This window comes from Balaenoptera musculus, chromosome 14 (assembly GCF_009873245.2).
Source record: "Balaenoptera musculus isolate JJ_BM4_2016_0621 chromosome 14, mBalMus1.pri.v3, whole genome shotgun sequence".
In the NCBI taxonomy this organism is placed as follows: domain Eukaryota; kingdom Metazoa; phylum Chordata; class Mammalia; order Artiodactyla; family Balaenopteridae; genus Balaenoptera; species Balaenoptera musculus.
In genome coordinates this window covers 49,189,425-49,215,408 of record NC_045798.1, presented here as the reverse complement: position 1 = coordinate 49,215,408, position 25,984 = coordinate 49,189,425, and the positions used below count along the sequence as shown (strand labels likewise).

At 36.7% G+C, this 25,984-nt stretch overlaps 1 protein-coding gene across 1 annotated transcript in view; it reads right to left on the bottom strand.

Moving 5' to 3' along the window:
• Nucleotides 1-25,984, bottom strand: part of ASXL3 (ASXL transcriptional regulator 3) — a 170,870-nt gene that overhangs the window by 59,313 nt on the left and 85,573 nt on the right. The window contains exons 6-8 of the mRNA XM_036823324.1: nt 19,749-19,866; nt 18,670-18,789; nt 2,656-2,819 (exon numbers count right to left, since the gene is read on the bottom strand). Of these exons, the coding sequence (XP_036679219.1) occupies nt 2,656-2,819; nt 18,670-18,789; nt 19,749-19,866 (402 nt within the window). The remainder of the gene's footprint in view (nt 1-2,655; nt 2,820-18,669; nt 18,790-19,748; nt 19,867-25,984) is intronic.

The window sequence follows — 25,984 nt, the reverse complement described above, 5'->3', positions numbered from 1 at the left end:
ATTACCCTTTAGCACAGCATCCTACCACACACACAGCAAGTCTTTGTAAATGACAAGCTCTCCCTCTCTAAAATTCACTTTCCCTTGGCTCTACTTACAAAACACCTATTAGTCCTTCAAGGTTCAAGTTAAGTATCTGTTCCACCATAAAATCTTCTCCAATACTACTTTCAGATTAAAGTTCTTCATCCTTCGTGCCTTCTGAGGACTTTATATTTCTATTTGACATTTATGTTACTCTGTCTGGTCTTATACTAAATTTGGTATAGATCTATCCAGTTATCAGACTTCTTTCCTAGTAAAGAGGAAACTGTATTTCAGCATGAGGTTTTCTTTCTCCTCCGTCTGTTATTCCTCTGGAAGATTCATTCCTGAAGTCTCTGTATTTAGCACAGTATATGCAGCACATAATACATGCTCAGTAAGTATTTCTTGAATAAATGATTTCCCAATGGACTACATGTTCTTTGAGAACAGGTATTGTGCCTTATTCATTTATATTTCTCACAGTGACTGGAAAAAACTGAGTAACAGAAACTGCTACAGGTTGAATTCAATATTAGGCTTATTGAGACTGCCTCCTGGGTTACTGAAATATTTGGCTAATCCAAGGACAATTTGTCATTTCTTCTTTCCAAAAAGATTTGAGTACTTTATATATGCCAAATCTTATCCCAGGAGCTGGAGGTACAACTGTAAACAAGATAAATCACACATATGCTGAAGTGCAGGCAACAGTCACGCAGCTAATAAATCCACCTCCCCCTGCCAAAAAATAAAGTTTTTCTAAACACCTGAACTCAATCCTCAGTCACACCAGCTTGAAACCCAAGAATGATCAGTGGCTTCTCTCTATACCTTGCTTCAAGTGTTATTTGACAAAATGTAAAATTGCCACCACTGGATGATGGTGCTAATGATGATGGTGGTGATGATGAAGGTGACTGCACAGTCCTACTCCTCTTCAAGTTCAATGCTATTCTCCAAATTCAAGCCCTCATTCTGCCTTTTGGAATAACTAAGATTGCTTTCTAACAACACTTTCATGCTTCCCATCTCTAACATTCCCTTTTCAGTATTGCCAGAATAATTTTCTTAAAAAGCAGTGATCTTATTACATTATCGCTCTGTTCAAAAGCCCTCAGTGTCTTTGCACTGAAAACACAGCGTGAACACTGTTTAGACTCTTTAGCCTCATACTCAAGGCATCTTCCAAAATTGACTTCTAATTTGTCTTTCCAGACTCATTTGCACTGTTGTTCCTATAATCCAGACTCCCACAAAATTAGCTTTTGATTTTGTATCTTTGAATCTTTCACATAAAATACATCTCCATCTACTTTATTCAAATTCTGCCTATACCTCTAGGCCCAATTCAAGGATCTTACATTTGTCTCTGATTTTTTCCCTTCTACATATAAAAGCTCAATTTACTTTGTGCTCTCTCCCTTAAGCTTACCTGTTTCTACCTCATATTTTCATTATTCAGGAATATAGCTTCTGTATCCAACTAGAGTGTATTTAATCATTGATTCAATAAACATGCAATAGGCACTTACTAATAGCTATTTCCATTATTCCAAAGCACCAAACATGTATTATATTCATAGTAAATACTGAACAAATTTTCAAACAAAAATGTACTCAAAATCAAAATAGTATTTTTCTAAATATGAACAATAATCTCCACCAAAGAGATACATAAGAATGATAGAAGACAGCAGCTTATCAAATTTTAAGTATGTATGAAAGGGTGGGTAAGTTAGGAGAAAACAGAATCAAATAAAAAGCTAAGAAAATTTATTCAAAATAATATGGAAATATTGAATCAATCTTGCCCATTTCAATTTATGGATGTACCTATCATTTTGAGATGCAAATTCATAAACACATGCACATTATGTCCATCAACTGGAAACTATATACAGTGTCAAAATTTATTGAAATGAGAATCACAAGGAAATGTAATAGTTTTGTGAAATTTAATAAAAGTTTATGCGATGAAATATTTTTTTTCTTTTCAAAGGAAACAGCTTTAGAAGATGATTGATGTCTCCTATTATGAGTCTATATTTGTATTTCCTTATTTTACAGGCTTTTAAAAAATACAAAAATACACTTAAAGCATTTTTAGTTATACTAAAAAAAAAAGATAAAAGGTGATTATTTATAGGCAATCATATTCACGATGATAGACTCTCAGAAGCCAAATCCAAACATAAATTTTAAATGGTTTTTGGAAAGAATTGAGAATGAAAATATTTACATAATTTCTTAGAAACCCTGGCTTTTTATTGCTGCACTTCAATATTCCCTCAGGGCAAGGGGGAAGCTACTTCAAAGATTTATTTGATAATGGAACGTTTGATTTCTTTGTTTTTCCTTCCCAATGTGGGTAGGTCTGTTGTTTTCACTCTATGGCAATGTGCTGTATTTTAAATTTTGAATTTGCTCACTAGTGATAATGAAAAATGAGTCTGTTTAGGCAGATTAAGCAAACACACCAATGCTAGCATTTAAGTATATAAATTACATAAATATACTAGATTATTAGAAAACTATCCATCCATGTATCAGTCATCTTCGATAACAGACCTGCAAGTTCATAATAATATAACTGGTGACTAATACCAAATGTCTGAAACTTCTACTTACCTGCCTATCCACTTCTGGGAGCAAAAGCAGGAGGTATTGTTGAAAATGCTGAGGTAAGGAAGCAAACGTATGTTTATTTATTAATGCCCTCAAGTTAGTGTTGACAAGAATAGATCCCGGGGTTTCTATGTCAATATCCTCAGCTTTGGTCCATTTCAAGTGTCCTGTGATAAATAAGCAAGAGGTATGAATTCACTATAGATTGGGAAAAACATACACCTGTACACACACATATGTAAACTGACTATATATATATATATGTATATATGTATATATATATATATATATTTGATAATGTATTTAATTCTATCTCTTTTAAGAATGATATTTCAGAACGAAATCTCCAAAGTTTCTTTGGGTTTCTATCTTGCCTTAGTTGTCTTTAATTTTCATAATGTCTACTTCACTCAATACCATCTGTATTTTTAACTCAAAGTAGCACCAGGTCTAGATAAAGAAGTATTTTAATTACGGTCTTCCAATTAATCAGAATCCTCAAAAACTTTAGGAGCATAAATGGTAACAACTACAGTTTTTGTAGATTCTATAAGACCTAGGATCAATGATAACAATAAGAGTGCTGTTAATTTTAACAGAGATAATGAGAGCATTATAGCTGATAGCTGTGTGCTCCCCAAGTGTCATGCAGAGCACTAAGCACTGGAGTATTTCAGAAGATTCCTATTCAGGGTAATTTAAGGGTAATACTTTAAAACAGCAATCCTTTATAAAAACATTAGCTGTGAGGCCTGAAATGCCAGTATGCTTTGTAGGATCATTCTACAACTCAGGTACAATGACCTCCAACAGATGGCTGTATATATAGAGTCCACAGTTCGAAATTATGACACACAAGGGAACAATCCACCATAAGGGACAGTCAGCTGATGCATCAAACAGAAGAATTACCACTCTCAGTTGCTTGAGTTAAGAGAGTCACTTGAATGTGATTTTAATAGAGTGTGATTTAAATCAAGGGGCAGCAAATTATTGCCCATGAACTATATCCAGTCCAGTGGCTGCTGGTAAATAAAGTTTTACTGGAACATAGGCATGCCCAATTGTTTAGATACTGTCTAGATGTGCCTTCGCACTACAATGGTGAGTTGAATAGTTGTGACAGAAATCGCATGACTCGCAAAGCCTACAGCATTTACTCTCTGGCCCCTAACAGAAAAACTTACTGTCCCTTGTTTTAAACAATAGAAACAAAAATGGAAATAAACTCATTATGAAAAAACAGGACACTGTAATTTTAAAAATAGGCAGATTTGAAACAGAAACAGATAGAACTTCTAGAAATGAAAATTTAGTTTAAAATTTTTTTTAAATATTCCATGGATACAATGAAATAACTATTCAATAAATATAGAGTTGATGAAAATATCTAGAATGCAGCATTAAAAATGATGAGTCAAAAAAGCAGGATAGAGAAAAAATAAAGGGAATGGAATAAGCAGTCAGGATGCACATTTACAGGAGTTTGAGAATGAAAAAACACAGCAAATGGCAGAGAGGCAATATTTGAAGAGCTAATGTCTGAAAGTTTTAGAACTGAAAAAATGACAAGAGTCCTCAAATAAAGCAACATACCAAATCTCAAAAAGGATAAATACCCATTCCTCCATCCGATGTGTTGAAATAGCAAAATATCAAAAATAAAAAGAATACCTTAAAACAATTTTGAACAAAAATAGATTACCTCCAAAGGGATCACAATAAGACACAGGAACCTTATCATCAATAAATTACAGATGACAATGAAATATCTTCAAAGGGCCAAAAGAAAAGAAGCATTGATCTAGAATTTCATTAATAATAAAGTCCCTTTAAATGGCAATGATATTAACGATATAAGAATATTTTCAGTATCCAAAATGGGAACTATCCCTTAAAGAATCTTGCTGAAAAAGTACTAGTGGATGTTCTTAACAAATAAAGAAATTAACTCAAAGAAGGAATGAGTGGGTTGCAGAAGCAATGACAAACTAAAAGATTAACAGACATGAGTAACTCCAAATAAACATTAACAGTGAAAAATAATACTAACAACTAATGAGAATTAAAACAAAATGGAAAACAAACAAACAAACAGGAGACAGCAATTGCATGAGAGACAGGAAGGTGTGATTGAAATGAGAACACCATATAACCCTGGCACTGTTTGGAAACAGGAGAGATACTGTTAGTTCTTTATTTGTTAAAACTCTATAGGTAGTGTCCTTTTTTGTTTCTTGTAAGAGTCTTTCTTTTGAAGTCTATTTTGTCTGATATGAGAATTGCTATTCCAGCTGATTTCCATTTGCATGCAAGGGATCAATCCAAGAAGAAGATTTAACAACTGTAAATATTTATGCACCCAACTTAGGAGAACCTCGATACATAAGGCAAATGCTAACTGCCACAAAAGGGGAAATTGACAGTAACATATCATAGTAGGGGACTTTAACACCCCACTTTCACCAATGGACAGATCATCCAAAATGAAAATAAATAAGGAAACACAAGCTTTAAATGATACATTAAACAAGATGGACTTAATTGATATTTATAGGACATTCCATCCAAAAACTCTATAGGCAGTCAATGGGAGAAATGGAAAAGACTTATAACTTCCAAATAAATTCATGGAAGGAAAACTCAATCACATGAAGGCATAAAAGGAGAAAAAAATTTTTTTGATTAAGCCCCCAACACAGTAAAAAAATACAAATGGATTTCATATTAGATTTTAAAAGTAACACAATCTGATTATATGCTGCTTTACAAGAGACATACTTAAAATAAAAATCACATGGAACAGAAGAAAATGAGGAGATAAACTAAGAAATACCAGGCAGACATTCAAAACAACAAAAAAAGCAATACTACAATATTAACATCAAAGATAAACAAAGGTAAATAAAACCTTATTGGGGATAAGAAAGTAATTCCTTGAGTATAAAAGAAATAATTCACTGGAAAGATACAATGACCTAGAGCCTGCATCCATTTCAACAGCATAGCATTCAAAATTTAAAACTGAGAGATTTAAAAAGAGAAACTGGCACTACATAATGCCAGTGGAACATCTGAACATATTTTACCAGACACTGAGATAACAAGCAAAAAACTTGTCTTATGAATACCAAGGACTTTAAAAACTCAATAATCAATCTTAAACCAATGAATTTAACATAGGACACTGCACTGAGCCCTTAAGAGAAAGCAATTTTTTGGTCAGCACTCAGGAAACAGTAAAGAAGACATAAAAACAACAAAAAAAACCCAAAAACTGACCACTGAGTCTCAACAATACTGAAGAATAATATAAAACCTCATCTCTCTAGCCACAAAGAAGTAAAATTAGATATCAGTAACAGAAACATAGCAACTCTCCAATCTTCCCACACTCATTATATATTTGGACATTTGGAAGTACACTTCTAAGTACCTCATAAGTTAAAGAAATGTTTTGTAATGGAAATTACAAAATATTGACATTCTAAATAATACTGCCAAAATTTGTAAAAGGCAACTGAATTTGTTTTAAAAATAAATTGTATATATTCAAGAGTAGAAAAAATATTGAAAATTGAAGAGTTAAGTGTGCAAATCAAGAAGTTAATGAATGAACTATAGAATAAAAACTGGAGAAAGAAGAAAGGAGAAAGATAGTAGAGGAGCAGCTTCAAGATGGCGGAAGAGTAAGACGCGGAGATCACCTTCCTCTCCACAGATACATCAGAAATACATCTACAGGTGGAACTGCTCCTACAGAACACCTACTGAATGCTGGCAGAAGACCTCAGACCTCCCAAAAGGCAAGAAACTCCCCATGTACCTGGGTAGGGCAAAAGAAAAAAGAAAAACCAGAGACAAAAGAATAAGGACGGGACCTGCACCAGTGGGAGGGAGCCATGAAGGAGGAAAGGTTTCTACGCACTAGGAAGCCCCTTCGTGGGCAGAGACTGCGGGGGGCGGAGGGGGAGCTTCGGAGCCACGGAGGAGAGCGCAGCCACAGGGGTGCGGAGGGCAAAGCAGAGAGATTCCCGCACGGAGGACCAGTGCCGACCAGCACTCACCAGCCCGAGAGGCTTCTCTGCTCAGCCGCCGGGGCGGGCAGGGCTGGGAGCTGAGGCTCGGGCTTCGGTTGGATCGCAGGGAGAGGACTGGGGTTGGCGGCATGAATACAGCCTGAAGGGGGTTAGTGCACCACAGCTAGCCAGGAGAGGGTCCGGGAAAAAGTGTGGAGCTGCCGAAGAGACACGAGGTTTTTTCTTGCCTCTTTGTTTCCTGGTGCGCGAGGGGAGGGGATTCAGAGCGCCGCCTAAACGAGCTCCAGAGACGGGCGCGAGCCGCAGCTATCAGCGCGGACCCCAGAGACGGGCATGAGACGCTAAGGCTGCTGATGCCGCCACCAAGAAGCCTGTGTGTGAGCAGAGGTCACTCTCCACACCGCCCCTCCTGGGAGCCGGTGCAGCCCACCACGGCCAGGCTCCCGTGAGCCAGGGACAACTTCCCCGGGAGAACGCACGGCGCGCCTCAGGCTACTGCAACATCATGCCGGCCTCTGCTAACTCAGGCTCACCCCGTATCTGTACCCCTCCCTCCCCCTGGCCTGAGTGAGCCAGAGCCCCCGAATCAGCTGCTCCTTTAACCCCATCCTGTGTGAGCAAAGACCAGACGCCCTCAGGCGACCTACACGCAGAGGCGGGTCCAAATCCAAAGCTGAACCCCGGGAGCTGTACGAACAAAGAAGAGAAAGGGAAATCTCTCCCAGCAGCCTCAGAAGCAGCGGATTAAGTCTCCACAATCAACTGGATGTACTCTGCATCTGTGGAATACCTGAATAGGCAACGAATCATCCCAAATTGAGGAGGTGGCCTTTTGGAGACAAAAAATATACTATTTTTTCCCCTTTTTCTCTTTTTGTGAGTGTGTATGTGTATGCTTCTGTGTGTGATTTTGTCTGTATAGCTTTGCTTTCACCATTTTTCCTAGGGTTCTTTCCGTCCGGTTTTTTTTTGTTTTTTTTTTTTCTTAAAAAAATTTTTTTTCTTCATAATTATTTTTTATTTTAATAACTTTATTTTACTTTATTTCATTTTATTTTATCCTCTTTCTTTCTTTCCTTCTATTTTTTCTCCCTTTTATTCTGAGCCGTGTGGAAGAAAGGCTCTTGGTGCTCCAGCCAGGAGTCAGGGCTGTGCTGCTGAGGTGGGAGAGCCAAGTTCAGGACACTGGTCCACAAAAGACCTCCCAGCTCCATGTAATATCAAACGGCGAAAATCTCCCAGAGATCTCCATCTCAACGCCATGACCCAGCTTCACTCAACGACCAGCAAGCTACAGTGCTGGACACCCTATGCCAAACAACTAGCAAGACAGGAACACAGCCCCATCCATTAGCAGAGAGGTTGACTAAAATCATAATAAGGCCACAGACACCCCAAAACACACCACCAGATGTGGACCTGCCCACCGGAAAGACAAGATCCAGCCTCATCCACCAGAATACAGGCACTAATCCCCTCCACCAGGAAGTCTACACAACCCACTGAACCAACCTTAGCCACTGGGGACACACACCAAAAACAACGGGAACTACGAACCTGCAGCCTGCAAAAAGGAGACCCCAAACACAGTAAGTTAAGCAAAATGAGAAGACAGAAAAACACACAGCAGATGAAGGAGCAAGGTAAAAACCAACCAGACCGAATAAATGAAGAGGAAATAGGCAGTCTACCTGAAAAAGAATTCAGAATAATGATAGTAAAGATGATCCAAAATCTTGGAAATAGAATAGACAAAATACAAGAAACTTTTAACAAGGACCTAGAAGAACTAAAGAGCAAACAAACAATGACGAACAACACAATAAATGAAATTAAATATTCTCTAGAAGGGATCAATAGCAGAATAACTGCGGCAGAAGAAAGAATAAGTGACCTGGAAGATAAAATAGTGGAAATAACTACTGCAGAGCAGAATAAAGAAAAAAGAATGAAAAGAACTGAGGACACTCTCAGAGACGTCTGGGACAACATTAAACGCACCAACATTTGAATTACAGGGGTCCCAGAAGAAGAGAAAAAGAAAGGAACTGAGAAAATATTTGAAGAGATTATAGTTGAAAACTTCCCTATATGGGAAAGGAAATAGTTAATCAAGTCCAGGAAGCACAGAGAGTCCCATACAGGATAAACCCAAGGAGAAACACGCCAAGACTCATATTAATCAAACTATCAAAAATTAAATACAAAGAAAACATATTAAAAGCAGCAAGGGAAAAACAACAAGTAACACATAAGGGAATCCCCATAAGGTTAACAGCTGATCTTTCAGCAGAAACTCTCCAAGCCAGAAGGGAGTGGCAGGACATATTTAAAGTGATGAAGGAGAAAAACCTACAACCAAGATTACTCTACCCAGCAAGGATCTCATTCAGATTTGATGGAGAAATTAAAAACTTTACAGACAAGCCAAAGCTGAGAGAGTTCAGCACCACCAAACCAGCTTTACAACAAATGCTAAAGGAAGTTCTATAGGCAGGAAACACAAGAGAAGGGAAAGACCTACAATAACAAACCCAAAACAATTAAGAAAACGGGAATAGGAACATACATATCGATAATTACCTTAAATGTAAATGGATTAAATGCTCCCACGAAAAGACACAGACTCGCTGAATGGATACAAAAATAAGACCCGTTTATATGCTGTCTACAAGAGACCCACTTCAGACCTAGGGACACATACAGACTGAAAGTGAGGGGATGGAAAAAGATATTCCATGCAAATGGAAATCAAAAGAAAGCTGGAGTAGCAATTCTCATATCAGACATAATAGACTTTAAAATAAAGACTATTAGAAGAGACAAAGAAGGACACTACATAATGATCAAGGGATCGATCCAAGAAGAAGATATAACAATTGTAAATATTTATGCACCCAACATAGGAGCACCTCAATACATAAGGCAAATACTAACAGCCATAAAAGGGGAAATCAACAGTAACACAATCATAGTAGGGGACTTTAACACCCCACTTTCACCAAGGACAGATCATCCAAATTGAAAATAAATAAGGAAACACAAGCTTTAAATGATACATTAACCAAGATGGACTTAACTGATATTTAGAGGACATTCCATCCAAAAACAACAGAATACACATTCTTCTCAAGTGCTCATGGAATATTCTCCAGGATAGATCATATCTTGGGTCACAAATCAAGCCTTGGTAAATTTAAGAAAACTGAAATCATATCAAGTATCTTTTCCGACCACAACGCTATGAGACTAGATATCAATTACAGGAAAAGATCTGTAAAAAATACAAACACATGGAGGCTAAACAATACACTACTTAATAACCAAGTGATCATTGATGAAATCAAAGAGGAAATAAAAAAATACCTAGAAACAAATGACAATGGAGACACGGCGACCCAAAACCTATGGGATGCATCAAAAGCATTTCTAAGAGGGAAGTTTATAGCAATACAATCCTACCTTAAGACACAGGAAACATCTCAAATAAACAACCTAACCTTACACCTAAAGCAATTAGAGAAAGAAGAACAAAAAAACCCCAAAGCTGGCAGAAGGAAAGAAATCATAAAGATCAGATCAGAAATAAATGAAAAAGAAATGAAGGAAACGATAGCAAAGTTCAATAAAACTAAAAGCTGGTTCTTTGAGAAGATAAACAAAATTGATAAACCATTAGCCAGACTCATCAAGAAAAAAAGGGAGAAGACTCAAATCAATAGAATTAGAAATGAAAAAGGAGAAGTAACAGCTGACACTGCGGAAATACAAAGAATCATGAGAGATTACTACAAGCAACTCTATGCCAATAAAATGGACAACCTGGAAGAAATGGAAAAATTCTTAGAAATGCACAACCTGCCGAGACTGAACCAGGAAGAAATATAAAATATGAACAGACCAATCACAAGCACTGAAATTGAAACTGTGATTAAAAATCTTCCAACAAACAAAAGCCCAGGACAAGATGGCTTCACAGGCGAATTCTAGCAAACATTTAGAGAAGAGTTAACAACTATCCTTCTCAAAATCTTCCAAAATATAGCAGAGGGAGGAACACTCCCAAACTCATTCTACGAGGCCACCATCACCCTGATACCAAAACCAGACAAAGATGTCACAAAGAAAGAAAACTACAGGCCAATATCACTGATGAACATAGATGCAAAAATCCTCAACAAAATACTCGCAAACAGAATCCAACAGCACATTAAAAGGATCATACACCATGATCAAGTAGGGTTTTTTCCAGGAATGCAAGGATTCTTCAATATATGCAAATCAATCAATGTGATACACCATATTAACAAGTTAAGGAGAAAAACCATATGATCATCTCAATTGATGCAGAGAAAGCTTTCAACAAAATTCAACACCCATTCATGATAAAAACACTGCAGAAAGTAGGCATAGAGGGAACTTTCCTCAACATAATAAAGGCCATATATGACAAACCCACAGCCAACATCATCCTCAGTGGTGAAAAACTGAAACCATTTCCACTAAGATCAGGAACAAGACAAGGTTGCCTACTCTCACCACTATTATTCAACATATTTAGCGAAGTTTTAGCCACAGCAATCAGAGAAGAAAAAGAAATAAACAGAATCCAAATTGGAAAAGAAGAAGTAAAGCTGTCAATGTTTGCAAATGACATGATACTATACATAGAGAATCCTAAAGACTCTACCAGAAAACTACTAGAGCTAATCAATGAATTTGGTACAGTAGCAGGATACAAAATTAATGCACAGAAATCTCTTGCATTCCTATACACTAATGATGAGAAATCTGAAAGTGAAATTAAGAAAACCCTCCCATTTACCATTGCAACAAAAAGAATAAAATATCTAGGAATAAACCTACCTAAGGAGACAAAAGACCTGTATGCAGAAAACTATAAGACATTGATAAAAGAAATTAAAGATGATACAAATAGATGGAGAGATATACCATGTTCCTGGATTGGAAGAATCAACATTGTGAAAATGACTCTACTACCCAAAGCAATCTACAGATTCAATGCAATCCCTATCAAACTACCACTGGCGTTTTTCACAGAACTAGAACAAAAAATTTTACAATTTGTGTGGAAGTACAAAAGACCCCGAATAGCCAAAGCAAACTTGAGAATGAAAAACGGAGCTGGAGGAATCAGGCTCCCTGACTTCAGACTATAAAACAAAGCTACAGTAATCAAGACAGTATGGTACTGGCACAAAAATAGAAATATACATCAATGGAACAGGATAGAAAGCCCAGAGATAAGCCGACGCACATATGGTCACCTTATCTTTGATAAAGGAGGCAAGAATATACAGTGAAGAAAAGACAGCCTCTTCAATAAGTGGTGCTGGGAAAACTGGACAGGTACATGTAAGAGTATGAAATTAGAACACTCCCTAACACCATACACAAAAATAAACTCAAAATGGATTAGAGACCTAAATCTAAGGCCAGACACTATCAAACTCTTAGAGGAAAACATAGGCAGAACACTCTATGACATAAATCACAGCAAGATCCTTTTTGACCCACCTCCTAGAGAAATGGAAATAAAAACAAAAATAAACAAATGGGACCTAAGGAAACTTAAAAACTTTTGCACATCAAAGGAAACCATAAACAAGACCAAAAGACAACCCTCAGAATGGGAGAAAATATTTGCAAATGAAGCAACTGACAAAGGATTAATCCCCCAAATTTACAAGCAGCTTATGCAGCTCAATATCAAAAAAACAAACAACCCAATCCAAAAATGGGCAGAAGACCTAAACAGACATTTCTCCAAAGAAGATATACAGATTGCCAACAAACACATGAAAGAATGCTCAACATCATTAATCATTAGAGAAATGCAAATCAAAACTACAATGAGATATCATCTCACACCGGTCAGGATGGCCATCATCAAAAAATCTGGAAACAATAAATGCTGGAGAGGGTGTGGAGAAAAGGGAACACTCTTGCAATGCTGGTGGGAATATAAATTGATACAGCCACTATGGAGAACAGTATGGAGGTTCCTTAAAAAACTACAAATAGAACTACCATACGACCCAGCAATCCCACTTCTGGGCATATACCCTGAGAAAACCAGAATTCAAAAAGTGTCATGTACCAAAATGTTCACTACAGCACTATTTACAATAGCCAGGACATGGAAGCAACCTAAGTGTCAATCGACAGATGAATGGATAAAGAAGATGTGGCACATATATACAATGGAATATTACTCAGCCGTAAAAAGAAACGAAATTGAGTTATTTGTAGTGAGGTGGATGGACCTAGAGTCTGTCATACAGAGTGAAGTAAGTCAGAAAGAGAAAAAGAAATACCGTATGCTAACACATATATATGGAATCTAAGAAAAAAAAAAAGTCATGAAGAACCTAGGGGCAAGACGGGAATAAAGACACAGACCTACTAGAGAATGGACTTGAGGATATGGGGAGGGGGAAGGGTAAGCTGGGACAAAGTGAGAGAGTGGCATGGACATATATACACTACCAAATGTAAAATTGATAGCTAGTGGGAAGCAGCCGCATAGCACAGGGAGATCAGCTCGGTGCTTTGTGACCACCTAGAGGGGTGGGATAGGGAGGGTGGGAGGGAGGGAGACGCAAGAGGGAAGAGATATGGGAACATATGTATATGTATAACTGATTCACTTTGTTATAAAGCAGAAACTAACACACCATTGTAAAGCAATTATATTCCAATGAAGATGTTTTAAAAAAAAGGAGAAAGATTGTAAAGAATAAGAGTAGACATTCATGAAATAGAAAAGAATGAAGACCATCAAGAACAGAAAAAGGATTTTTTTATTAAGACTAATAAAATAGGTATAAATCTAGTGAGAGACGGCATAAATAAACATGAATAGGAATGAAAGGTAGGCACATAATTTGAGATACAGTATAGATATACAAGGCAAATAAAATTATAATTAAAATTTGATTTTAAAAAGTATAATATGCATAAAAATCATACTAGTATGACTTTAGCCAATATCTTTGAAGACATAAAGTATTTCAGGTTTGCAAATTTTTAAATTATATTAAAAATAGCAAACCTCAATAAATTTTTGAAAACTTTTGTGAAATAAATAGACAACCCCTCCTTCCCCACATACATGCACAGCACATATTACAAATAGCTCTAAAGACGAATTTTACCAATACATCAAGGAACTCTCCCACCACTCATTTTATACTTATTCCAGTGAATACGTAAGAAAAGCTCTTCAGTTCACTTTATGAAGTTAATATAACTTTTATTCCAAAATAAGGACAAACAAAGACAATATGAGAGAGAAAATCTGTTAGCCAATCTCACTTATAAACACAAAAACGTACAAAAATTGCATCTATTTTTTTTTTTTAATCTAAAGCATGCCCAACAAACTCCTAACATTTGTTAGGAATGAAGTCAAGGTGACAGGTATATAGATGTATGTTTTATTAGCATCTCTATTTTTCTATATGTTTCAAGTATTTCACAGGGAAATAAAATAGACTACAGGAAGAGAAGAATTAGGAAGAAGCTTATTTTCTCAGCAGAGAAGGCAAAAGCAAAACCTAGAGACAGAAATGTTGAAAATACAGGAAAGGAATTTGCTTAATGCTTATGTGTGGCCGAAATACTCTCCATATGAGGGAGTTGAGGTCATTTACCAAGAGTAACTTTGGGAAGGAGTACTGGGGAAATGAGAAAATCATAAAATTTTAGAAACATGTATTATGGACAATGTGAGAAGTAGAACTTATGCTGTTGGTTACTATTTGGTATGGTTCAGAATATTTAAGGGTATCAGGGAAAAAAAAAAGACTATGTGCCTCTCTAAATGTTTTATGACAAAGTCAAAAGAAGATCTATTTCAAAGATGTCCATCTAAGCAAAAATATGTTTTATAGTTTTGGAACAAAGACAGAGCAGATGAACTTACTGCTAAATTTGTTGCCACACAGGATGTTTAATTCCATTTTAATTATCCTTACATACTCTTAATTGGCTTAAGAACAAGCTCATTATATCTGATTGTCTTATCTCATTAAAGCTGGTACCTCATCTCCCTACACTAAGCAGAGGAAGAAAAGAGGTAGTCATTTTAGTGTCTAATTCCTGGACACTAGAGAGTATAAAGTAGCTGAGGTCCGGAGAAGCAGAGAAGAGAAGCAACAACTGCCAAATTGCCACAACAAGTGTCTGTGCTATAGAAGATGACACTTTGTAGTCATAATAAAAATCATGGGAAAGTGTCTGATCAGGATCAGGGAAATTATTATTTTGACCAAAGGGAGTCGAAGAGCACCAATCTGAGTAAAGGCTGCAGACTTTGGAGACCTTGCTGGCTTAAAGCCTCCTATTTCCCAGAAGGGAAGCCACACAGGATTTGTGCATAAAATGTGCACACAAGATGCACTCACATACACTCACACTGAGGGAAGGAGCACGTGAAAGAGGCAGACCAAGGCCTTTGGTTGCAAGAGGAACTGCCCAAAGAAATACAGAAAGAGTTCAAAACGAGAGTTCTCCGTTGTCTCAAAGAAATTAGAGACGAATGGATTCTGAAAGAGCTCAGAGAAGAAAAATAGGCTTTCAAAGAGTAAAGTCTAAGGAAAAAAAATTATCAGAGGGCAAAATCTAATCATCTACGACATAAATCCAAGTGCCCTTTACAAATGAAGAAATTGTGTAAACAGTCTACCGGGGAGCACTGAATCCATTACCATATAGTACCAGGGGGTTAGTGAACTATGGAGATTATGGTAAAAAAAAAAAAAAAATAGATTATTAAATGTTAACAACCTTGATGTTTAAAAAATAATATAACAAAAACATGGAGTTAAGAGGGACTATAAGCATAATTATCTCCCTATCCATTATAATATATTGTCCAAAGCTTGAGTAGTTAAAAAGATCATCACTCCTATTTCAGTTTTTCATATTTTTAGTATCTTTGGAGAGAACTTTTAGATATGAATATATCTCGTGGTGATGTTTAGCAATTTTGTTTTTGGTTTTACTTCCATTCTTTTTTATTATTCAGGCTAAACTTAATTAAATTTAGTACTTTTAATTAAAATGATATAATTCAATTTCTCTAAGATGACCCCTGACTATGGCTACACATTAGGAGATGTCAAATAATATTTATAAAACACTGGGGGAAGTTATTTTTGATGATAGCATTTAGGGTTACTATTCAAATTTATTTTTATTTTCCTGCATTAATTTATTTTAAAAGTATGTAACATTTTATGAAACCAGCAAAGTTGTAATTCTTCACTACAAAAAGATTAAACCAAATAAAATATATTGGAATGAATCCCAGAAGTTGAGCTCAGCGAGGACATTTATTAAAAACCCCTCAGAGATATCCATTAGAAGCTTGGATTTGTTTAGTAAGTAATTTTTAAACTCCTACTGTGTGATTGGGTAGGAAGAAGCATAATTAAAAACTGGCGGAGGTCAATGACCCCTAATTCAAGGAACTTACATTTTAGTTATGATTCTAAAACGCTGCACAGAACAGAGAATCCTTTACTCTGGAAGATTCCTAAGGTCACAGAACATCAGAAACATTACTTTCTAGAAGACACATGGGATTCTATCTGGAGATGGTTACCTTTAAGGCCCTTTCTTTCCTTTTGCATGTTTCCACTTTTCATTGTATGGTGCTGGGCATATATTGGAGGCTTAATAAGTACTACCAACTTCATTTGCACAAAATAAGCCACTGTACTCAGCTGCTTGTTGGGTTACTCAGTCAGTCAGCGTTCCTTCCTAGTAATCACCTGCAGGTTACTTTTGACCTTAAATCCCAGCTCCTTCCTCTGATTTTACAGGATCAACCAGGAAATCTTTTAGTTGCTAGCTCTCCTTCTATGTGTAACTAGTGTACCTGCATTTTAACACCCATGGCAGGCTTATCACGTCCTAGATGCTATGCTACTCCTCAGTGGTGCCCACGGTCTACAACATAGGCTGGATGATTATAGACACTCAGAACATATTCCGAAATAATGGTTTGGACTTTGGAGCTAGCTGTGCCTTGGCTTGTAATAGCTGTGTCATTATGGACAACCCTCTTAACCCTCTGGGCCTCCGTTTCCTCAGCTGTAAAATAAAAATAATTCTACTGTACATAATTGAAGTAAATGAGATAATATGTCAAAGTACCAAGACCACTGCATTAAATACGGGTAGTTTTCCATTCCTTCATTAAAATAGCTTCCTTATTTCTACTACTTAGTAGTCTAAAAGAAAAAAGCAGGTTAAAAAGAACATGGTGGTCTCCTTTATCGCCTTTTAAATTTGCTAACAAATTAGCTGAAAAACCTTTACTGTATGATTGTTAACCTTTACTGTATGATTGTTAACATGTAAGATGTTAAGCGGCGTGCAGGATTCCTAGGTTACAACAATTAGAACAAGAGATCCTGATTGAAGACCTGAGCACCTGACAGAATCCTGACAAGAGTACAAGCCTTGTTGAACCCCAGCCCTGAAGGCTGCTAAGTAAAGAAATGAAGAGGTCCCCATGCCTTGAATTTTCTTAAACTCATGATATGGCATTGACTTTCCTGAGGTTGGTAGCAGACTGTTTTTAACTGAAGGTCACTGACTTTTAAATTACTTAGGGTAACATAACATGATATTTGGGGGGGGGGGGCTTCTTTTTTTAGTACATTCTTTACATATCACTCTCCCATTACAGTTTCCAGCTTCAGAAGCTACTCAAAGTACTTAATTTAGAAAACTCAAAAAGACTAGGAAAAATCATGTCAGTATATATGTAGGTGTTTATAAACTAACACATGTTTTGGGCTAGACAATAACTATAAAATGATTTAGCCTTGGAAACAATGAAAAAGATAATTATGCTGTGTTTAAAGAATTTATAACAAACATAAATTCTGCTTTTCCAAAGATCTCTTACATAAGGCTATCTAAACCCCATTCAAAGACTTTACTGAAAATATGTTCCCAGAATTTAACAAAATCCTGGTATATAGTAGGCACTCAATAAATCTTTACTCAATAAATAAATAAATGGGTTAAAATCTTGCTTGAATTTTACAAACAGATAAACTCTGCAAATAAGAATTACCCTAAGTTGCCAAGAAAGTAAGTGGCAGAACCAATAATAAAGTTCAGGTCAATAAATTTGTACTTTTTACCCACCATTTTATAAAATGTTACAATGATCTAGGTCATTATCATTACCCTAACTCAGAGATGAAATAACTGAGAGAGAGAAATGAAGGCATTAGGTCCAGAAATCCAACAAGGCAGGTTTGGTCTAGAATTTTAATGTTCAGCCTAGGATACGTTTATTTTCCTCTTTTTAGTTCCCGTATTCCTTTTCCCCTGAATACTGCTGTTGAGTTCCTGATGAAAAGTTATCAGGAAGGAAATCTTCAAAAGAAAACCGGTACTGACTTGCAAGACCCAGAAACTGTGTCTGCCACACTTCTCAGCAATTGTGCACTGTTTTTCAGACAAGCACTATTGAATATTTCAAACAGCATAAGATGAGAAGCAAGGCAGAGCAGTTTTACTGCAGCAGACCCCAATGACAGTGTACTCTTCTGTTCAATGAACACTTTATAAAAGTTGCATTTTCCCCCCAATACAATGTATTCCGATAAAGTGAAACCCAGTTGCAGGAACAAAACACTGCACGTTAGACAGAATTATGACTTGGCAGATAATTACTTGAGTACATAGATTGTTTTAAATCTCTTATCTTTAGCCTTGGCTTCATACAATAGTATCATTCACAAATTTAGCAACATGCTTAAAATCATTCCATTGTAATATGTTGCCTTCTTTAGCACCCTTTTTGGTTTAGATAAATTGGGAAGATTTAAAAATTTCCTTAACTATTAAAGAAAAAAGTCCCCATAATTTCATTCAACAAGATTTAAATATCTAAAATGTGAAATGTTATAGTATATTGAACACTCACCTAAACCAGACTTTTTTAATCGTTTTAAGTGCTGACTCGTTTGTTTTCCAGTGGGGGATTTTTGCCCATGTTTCATTTCTTTATCTGAACTGTCTGCTTCACCATTTTTAGATTCGGATCCTAAAAAAGGAAATAGTTATTATGTCATTATCTTCCTCTTGCTGTCCTTGAAAAGAAAAATCTCAAATTGTTTTACAAACCATAGATATTATCTCCTTTGCTAAGAGTTAATACATTACCTTTGGCCACAATCTGATTCCTCTACTGTATATAAAGAGAAAAGCCCAATAAATCAATCAAACAGAACAAAAAGCATGAACAGATGGCCTGATAGTGGAGTCAAAGACACGTTCACTGATCTGATAGCTTTTCAAAGAAGCACTCAGATCTTTTGTGAAAATACACGAATAAGCTTCAACAATACTATGCCACTTGGAGACGATGCAAGACCGAGACAGAAAGATGAAGGATGAAGGGAGGCTTGGAGAGAGGGAGAGATCATGCCTTTATTAATAACTTTATGTTGAAGCAGGAAGAGAAAACGCAAACATCACTGTATAATATACAGAATGGTACACGGCTGATAAAGTGACAGAGGTAAATTAGAAGAAACGGTCAGGGCTGCACTGAGGCGAGAAGAATGCTGCCAGAACACAAAAACTAATAAAAGATTCCTGATTTTGCAGCAGAGGACGGAAAAACAAATTCACACTCAGGGAAGAACGGCTTTTGATGGCATTACACATCAGCATGGGGTCCACCATTAAAGTTCAACATTCAAACAAAAGCCAAAGCAACAACAAAAAATCCACCTAGCAGTACTACACATTTTCTTGCATCTATTGACATTAGCAAATGAAGTCCTTTGCTGATGAGCAAGCTTTTGTTTAGTTTTGTTTTTAAGAGCGAGATACGCTATCATTTTTGAATCCCTGAAAGAGTCTAAGGTATAAAAAAATGAACTGAAACCTCAAGTGGAAATATTATTCAGTTCCAGAGAAAATTCATGACATCTCTCTTGGTGAGAAAGCCTCCTCCGGGAAGAAACTGGCCAAGCATACAATATTTTAGCTCTTTACCTGAAGGCGAATCCGACTGCTCATCAGACACCTTTAATGGTGTCAAAACAACACGAGGAACAGTCTTGTTTACCATCATTGAGACTCCATTTCTTCTTTTCTGCTGCTGCCTCAAAGCCTACAAAACATGATAATAAAATAGAACATAAAAATAGAGTCAAAATGATTTCTCATAATTGAATTAAATGATCCACTTGCCCATCATTTGATAGAACCTCTTAAGAGACTTAAATTCCACACAGTCACTCATTTGTCAGGACTCTTAAGCGTCACCTTCCTGTCATTTTCCCTCAAAAGCATAAAATCAGGCTTTGGCAAAGGGTATAAACCTGAGACCATTTTCGGTAGAATTCTGAAAACAAAGCAGCACGTAAAGGTTTGTTCTACCTGAGCAGTGTGGCTTGAGAGCCCATGGAATTTGAAACCATGACTCCCAAGGAAAAGAAATGTAAAATAAATGTTTCGAGACCAGGATAAAAATATATGTCTGCACTTCTCCTGCAGGTGCGTCCTCTCCAGTGGGCTGCTCAGTCAATCAAGTTAACACCGAGTGTCATCAGTATGTACAGCAGGTAAGGACTACAGTATTGATGCACTCACTCAGCCGCGGGGAGCGCTGCACAAAATCACTGAACATGGCAGGAATCATTTATTTCTGTGAAGGGAATCAGTCCTAATCTTGGAAACCTTGCAGCACTTGGCTTCTGTCTGCTTGACTTTGGGCATTAACCTTCAGAACACGAACATGACGGCATTCTGGCAAATCCAGGGAAAAGAAGACCGATACGAGAATAAATTGCTCCAAATGGGAGTGCTTTGTGTTTCATAAATGAATCAACCACGGTGATGATAATGTAATGAAAAGACATTGGAAAGTTTTGAAATACAGCTTATCTAGCTGATTGTTTTACACAGAAAATTACCTGTAATAAAAAGGGTCTTAAGCAGACACAATTGAAGAGACGTTAAATTCACGGTTCCAGGAATGCTAAAACTCCTCAAAAGGTTAAAAGGCTGACCACAGACAGTCTCCAACCTTTTAATTCCTTGTTTCTGCGTAATTTCTACCAATTTTATAACATTTCAGTAACTTGACTAATGCCCTTTGACCAATAGCTGTCACAGTCTCCTGAAATACTGCATTGACTGTCTATCCCCTTGCTGACAGACACAATACCATTTTATTTGCAAAGGGTTTTACCTGAATGTCCAACTCGTTGACCATAAGATTTAGCAATCAAATAACTGCAGATGTGAAAAATTAAATATCACTTAAATGAGAAAAGACATATTCAGATGAGATTTAAAACCACGTGGGAAAGTGGATGGCTTGGGAAATCGCTTACAAATGATACTGTTGCTAATAATAACGGGATACAGCTTCCCTTCAATTCTTACATTTATTGACCTTTTATAAAGTACTAGGCACTGTGGGCGGACAGGAGGTACAAAAATGAATAAGAGGCCATCCTCTCACCTTTAGCTTGCTGTCAATGATATTCTGAATGAGAGCAGGTGTGCTATAAAATATTTATGACATTTACTCTTTCATTAAGGTGTGTACATAACTGCATAAGTCTCTCTAGCCTTGTGTGAGAACTCCCAGCACTTTGTAGACATTAACCTATCAATCCAGTGATAAAACAGAATGAGGCAACGCAGTACCTGAAATTACAATTAGGCCCATCTTTGCCCACTATGTAAGACTTCACAAAACAATTAAAACCTGTATAAAGAGTGATTAGTTTTTAGGAGTCTTTACATCATAGATTTCAAACTTTTCCCTTGGCAATCCAAATAGGCACTTTAAAAATATTCATGTTATGGCACGGTGGGGAGGTGTATTTTGGAAAGTGTTGACTGAGAAAAAAAGAGATGATATAACAAGAGACTTAGAAGCTGGAATCATAAAGTCAAAGATGACATGTCTTTTTACAGTGTTTGTAGTAAGTAATTATTAAAGTAACAAAAATTTTGTCCTCAATTTTTAGAGCGGAGAAGACTCTATTATAGAAAAATTAGCAGTTGGACAGAAATAAAGCATGATATACATAATGTAATAAGAAGAAAAACCCATGGCTATTCTGAATTTTAAACAGCCAAGCTGGAGCCAAGGTAGGGATAAGGAACGCTAGTCAATATGGAGCCCATTTCTATGGTCTCAATGATTTTTTTACTGAATATGTATTTCCTGCTCAGAAATTTGAACAATATTTCTTGGTACAACATTTTCTTAAATACTGAAATGCAACACTATGTGCCTGTAAGTGATAAAAACTATGCCTATCATTTAAATGACTGTTTTAAGTGTATTAAAAATACACACTTTTTTTTGTTTTTGCTTTACCTCTGAAAAACAAGCATTATTTTTTATCCCAAATAACATTTCTAGGGTCAAATAAGCAAAACTTGGGAAGCCTTTTTTTACTATGACGTCAGTCACAGTAGTAAAGCCCGCAGGCTAGTAAACACACTCAGGAGTATCCGAGTTCAGCTATGAGAAGGGGCAACTTGATAGCATTTACTAGATCCATAGCCATTTTAGGCTACACCTTGAGGATTCCAATTCACTTTCTAGAAAGCAGGATTTATTTGACTGCGGACCCTGGGGATACCCTCCAAGCAGATCAGAATGTGGATGGAGGGGAAAACACCAATGTTGACTCAACTGAGATGTCTGGGATGGTTTGGGCTGGCTCCAAACAAGAGAACTCTAGCACTTGTTATGTCCACAAGGCAGGCAGTAGTATAGTGATTCCTAGTTCCTCGCTCCAGGGCATGCATTCTGCAAATAAAGAGGCTAGCTGCTCATGGTTTGCGTGTTTGTTTTGGTTAGATAACTATATTTCTGCAACTATGTGCCCATGGGCCACTCACACATGCTGTGTGTCTCCTCCTCACAATCTCTTGAAAAATGTGCAATTATTTTTGGACCACACTAGCTGGGGTAAGACAATGACAAGGGAGAGACTGAGAAGTGGGACACATATACCCCATTGGAGGTGGTAGTAATGACTCAAGAGAAGCAATACAACTGGATTTTTAGGTGAGTTTTCCTGTTTTCAACAATGTGCCAGACAAAACAGAGAGGTCTCCGAGCCAAATTCAGCCTGAGGGCATCAATTTTTGATACCTGCTAAACACCATTACCAAAGTTCCTCACCTCCCCCCAGAAATGAGTCTGATCACTGCCCATGAGAGGTATTAAAAGCTCCCTCTTCTACTGTGCTGACTTGCAGCAGAGTTGCAAGAGTTGTCTTAACGACTGCAGAGTGAGTTGTCTTAACGACTGTGAGGTATGAGGCTGTAGAATCAGAGAACTAACTAGCTGAGTAATGCCGAGTAAATTACTTGGGTAAATGTCTCTGTAAAACAGAGACAGCAGTGTTGGTAAGGCTTTTTAAATAGGAACTCCACAGAGCTATGTATCATATAGGCTTTTGGGGGATGGTCAATGGCCACCTGGCCTCCTCTCAGTAAGTCCTTTGAGGTTGTGTCTAGCACCCTGCTTCACAACAAGGTACTCCTGTATCCCATTATCCTTAACTCTGAGCTGTAGCTAAAATTCCAAGAGAACAAGAAAACTTCCTATTTTATGCTACAAATATAATAGAGGTTAAATGCAATTTACCTTGTAATTATCTAAGTTTGGGTATCCCAGCCTGGAAAATATACATCCATGTAATAGCTTAAGAAAATACCATTAGGAAGGCCACTTTTGATGGTCATGGAAGATTTGCTCTGCACAAAGATACCCTGAAAGGGGAGAGTTATTTGTTGTTGTGACAACTTGGGGATGGGATGGCTTTCTCTATTCCACACCAAAGGTTTTAATCAGTTAGCGGTGGCCCTGTTGATCAATCTATAGCATGGTTTTATTTTGACATTAATATTATACAATAAGTCTTACCATATTAGTCTAGATTCATTTTAGGAAGATGATATCAATGAAATACCTCCAACTACTCAACCCTTAGGTATACAATGGAACGCTAACGGAATATCTTATTGAACAACTTTAAATCCTAATTTCAATTCTAGAAAGAAGCAATACCGAAATCTAAATAAACAAGCAGATGGCAAGTGTAAATGCAGTCTGCTATAAAGGCTTGTCTTTCAAGCTGCCCAGACATATAATGTCCTCATGCCTGAACTACACAGAGTACATTGGACTTGCCAAGTTTAATACTTCCAGGTATCATTCAATATGAAAGAAATTTACAGGCTTACACTTGGAAATAAATTTACTTATTTAAGGAAACCAACATAACAGAGCTAAACCAGTCTAGAAAAGTAAAGATCATATCACACAATTACAATTCTGGCTTTAAGTGAAAATCAAAAGATGCTGAGTGAGTATGCTTTCCTCTAGAGAGGTATCACAACATTCTCTTGTAAAAAGAGACAGAAAACCTTTAGATAAACATTTTATTTTTTAAACAGAAAGCTTGGGATAACTCTAAAAACCTGGAAGAATTCTCATTTCCACCCCAATGAAAAATAAAGTAAAATCTAAAGCCAGAGGCCTTCATGTTAACTTGGAATTTGCATAAACAAGTAATACCTTCTTTGTTTTCATAGAGAAAGAATACCAACAATGTAACTTAAGAATGCACTGGATGCAGTAAGCCCTTCACTGAGAAATCGGAAAATAGCACATGCCGTGAATGCTAAAATAATGAGAAATATACACATATGAAACAGCTGGCTGTGTCAGGCACCAACAATGTGCATTGTTGCTAGAATGCTAAATGTCAACGCCCACGTCCAGAAACTGCTATCATGTAACATAACCTTTGGAATTTCACAGTACTGGTCAAACATATAAAGCGAAAGCAAAATACCAGGAATATGTCTGTTTTGCGATATGAAGAAGGAAAAGGATCTGCAACTTAATGAATAAACTCTACCACCCTAAATAAATAATGCAGGAAGTCAAAGAAAGCAACAGGAACAACACAGAAAGGTTCTGTTCTCCATCATGTTACCTTCCATCATAACAGACCTCAACCCATCCTTTTTTAATCTTGTATTTGATTCTGCTGTTTTGAAACTTCCCAAATTTAATCTTTCTTAATTATGCTTCCTTGAAATTCAAAATCTAATCATTTCACACCTTTTAGGATCATTAAAGCTAAAATACCAAGGCAGAAAGAAGACAGGGAACAAGGTAATAATCAGCAATCTGTTATTCTCCAGAGGCTTCTGAATATGCTTATCGTGAAGATCCTATTCAGAAATGTAACTACTGAAATAACAACATGTTATTCATGCAATTACATCCAACATATGATATTAACTAATGTTTTGATGATTAGAAAGTTAAAAGGACCCAAATATTAGGAGCAATGAAAGTACTCTACATCAATAGCCAAGGGGCATTATCGCCTCCATATGGTCCAGCCTGTAATTACACTGCAATCAACAGCACTGCAGAGTTAAAGCACCCACTCTCTGCAGCATCACGCTTTGGGTGGGGGTGAGGGCTTCAGAGCTGGGAAATTATGTCTGGCTTATTTTGCATGAGGTTTGTTTTAAATTATTTTTCTTCACTAGACTTATGCATATAAAGCTATTGGGTTTTGTTTTTGGTTTTTTTCACCTACTTCTTTCTAAGAATCTACGCTGGACAAGCTATAGTTGAACTACTAAAACCCCACTGACTCAGAATATACTTCTAGTAAAATGTTAAAAGCTAACACATCCAAGTACCTCCCTTTAATATGTGCTGATACTGAACATAAGCAGTCTGTGTCAGGAAATAATAGTCTTAATGACTATGTTTTCCTTGCATTATACAAATACTCAAGAATGCAGATTTCCTTGGATAATGTCAAAAATCCATCTATCCTATTATACAGCATATGCTAAAAGGAACTACTAGTTAAGAAGGCAGAACCTGAAACTGTGATTCTGGGTTCAAATGTCATCTCCAAGATTTACCCACTGGACAATCTTGTGTAAGTTCCTCTGGGCGCTAGCTTCCTCATTTGAAAAATATTTTAAAGGACTATTTTAAAGGCTTTGTATGAGGATTAAACGGCATAGGGCCTGTTAATGCAGAGAATAATGTCTAGAATTCATAAAAATAAATGACAGCTAATGTAACTATTATTAGGGTTATTTGGCTGGCCCTACATTGGTGAGATTATGATTTGTGCCTGTATGTGTACACACAAAACATATTCACAACCATGGAATGAATATATATATATATATGGATATATAATGGCACA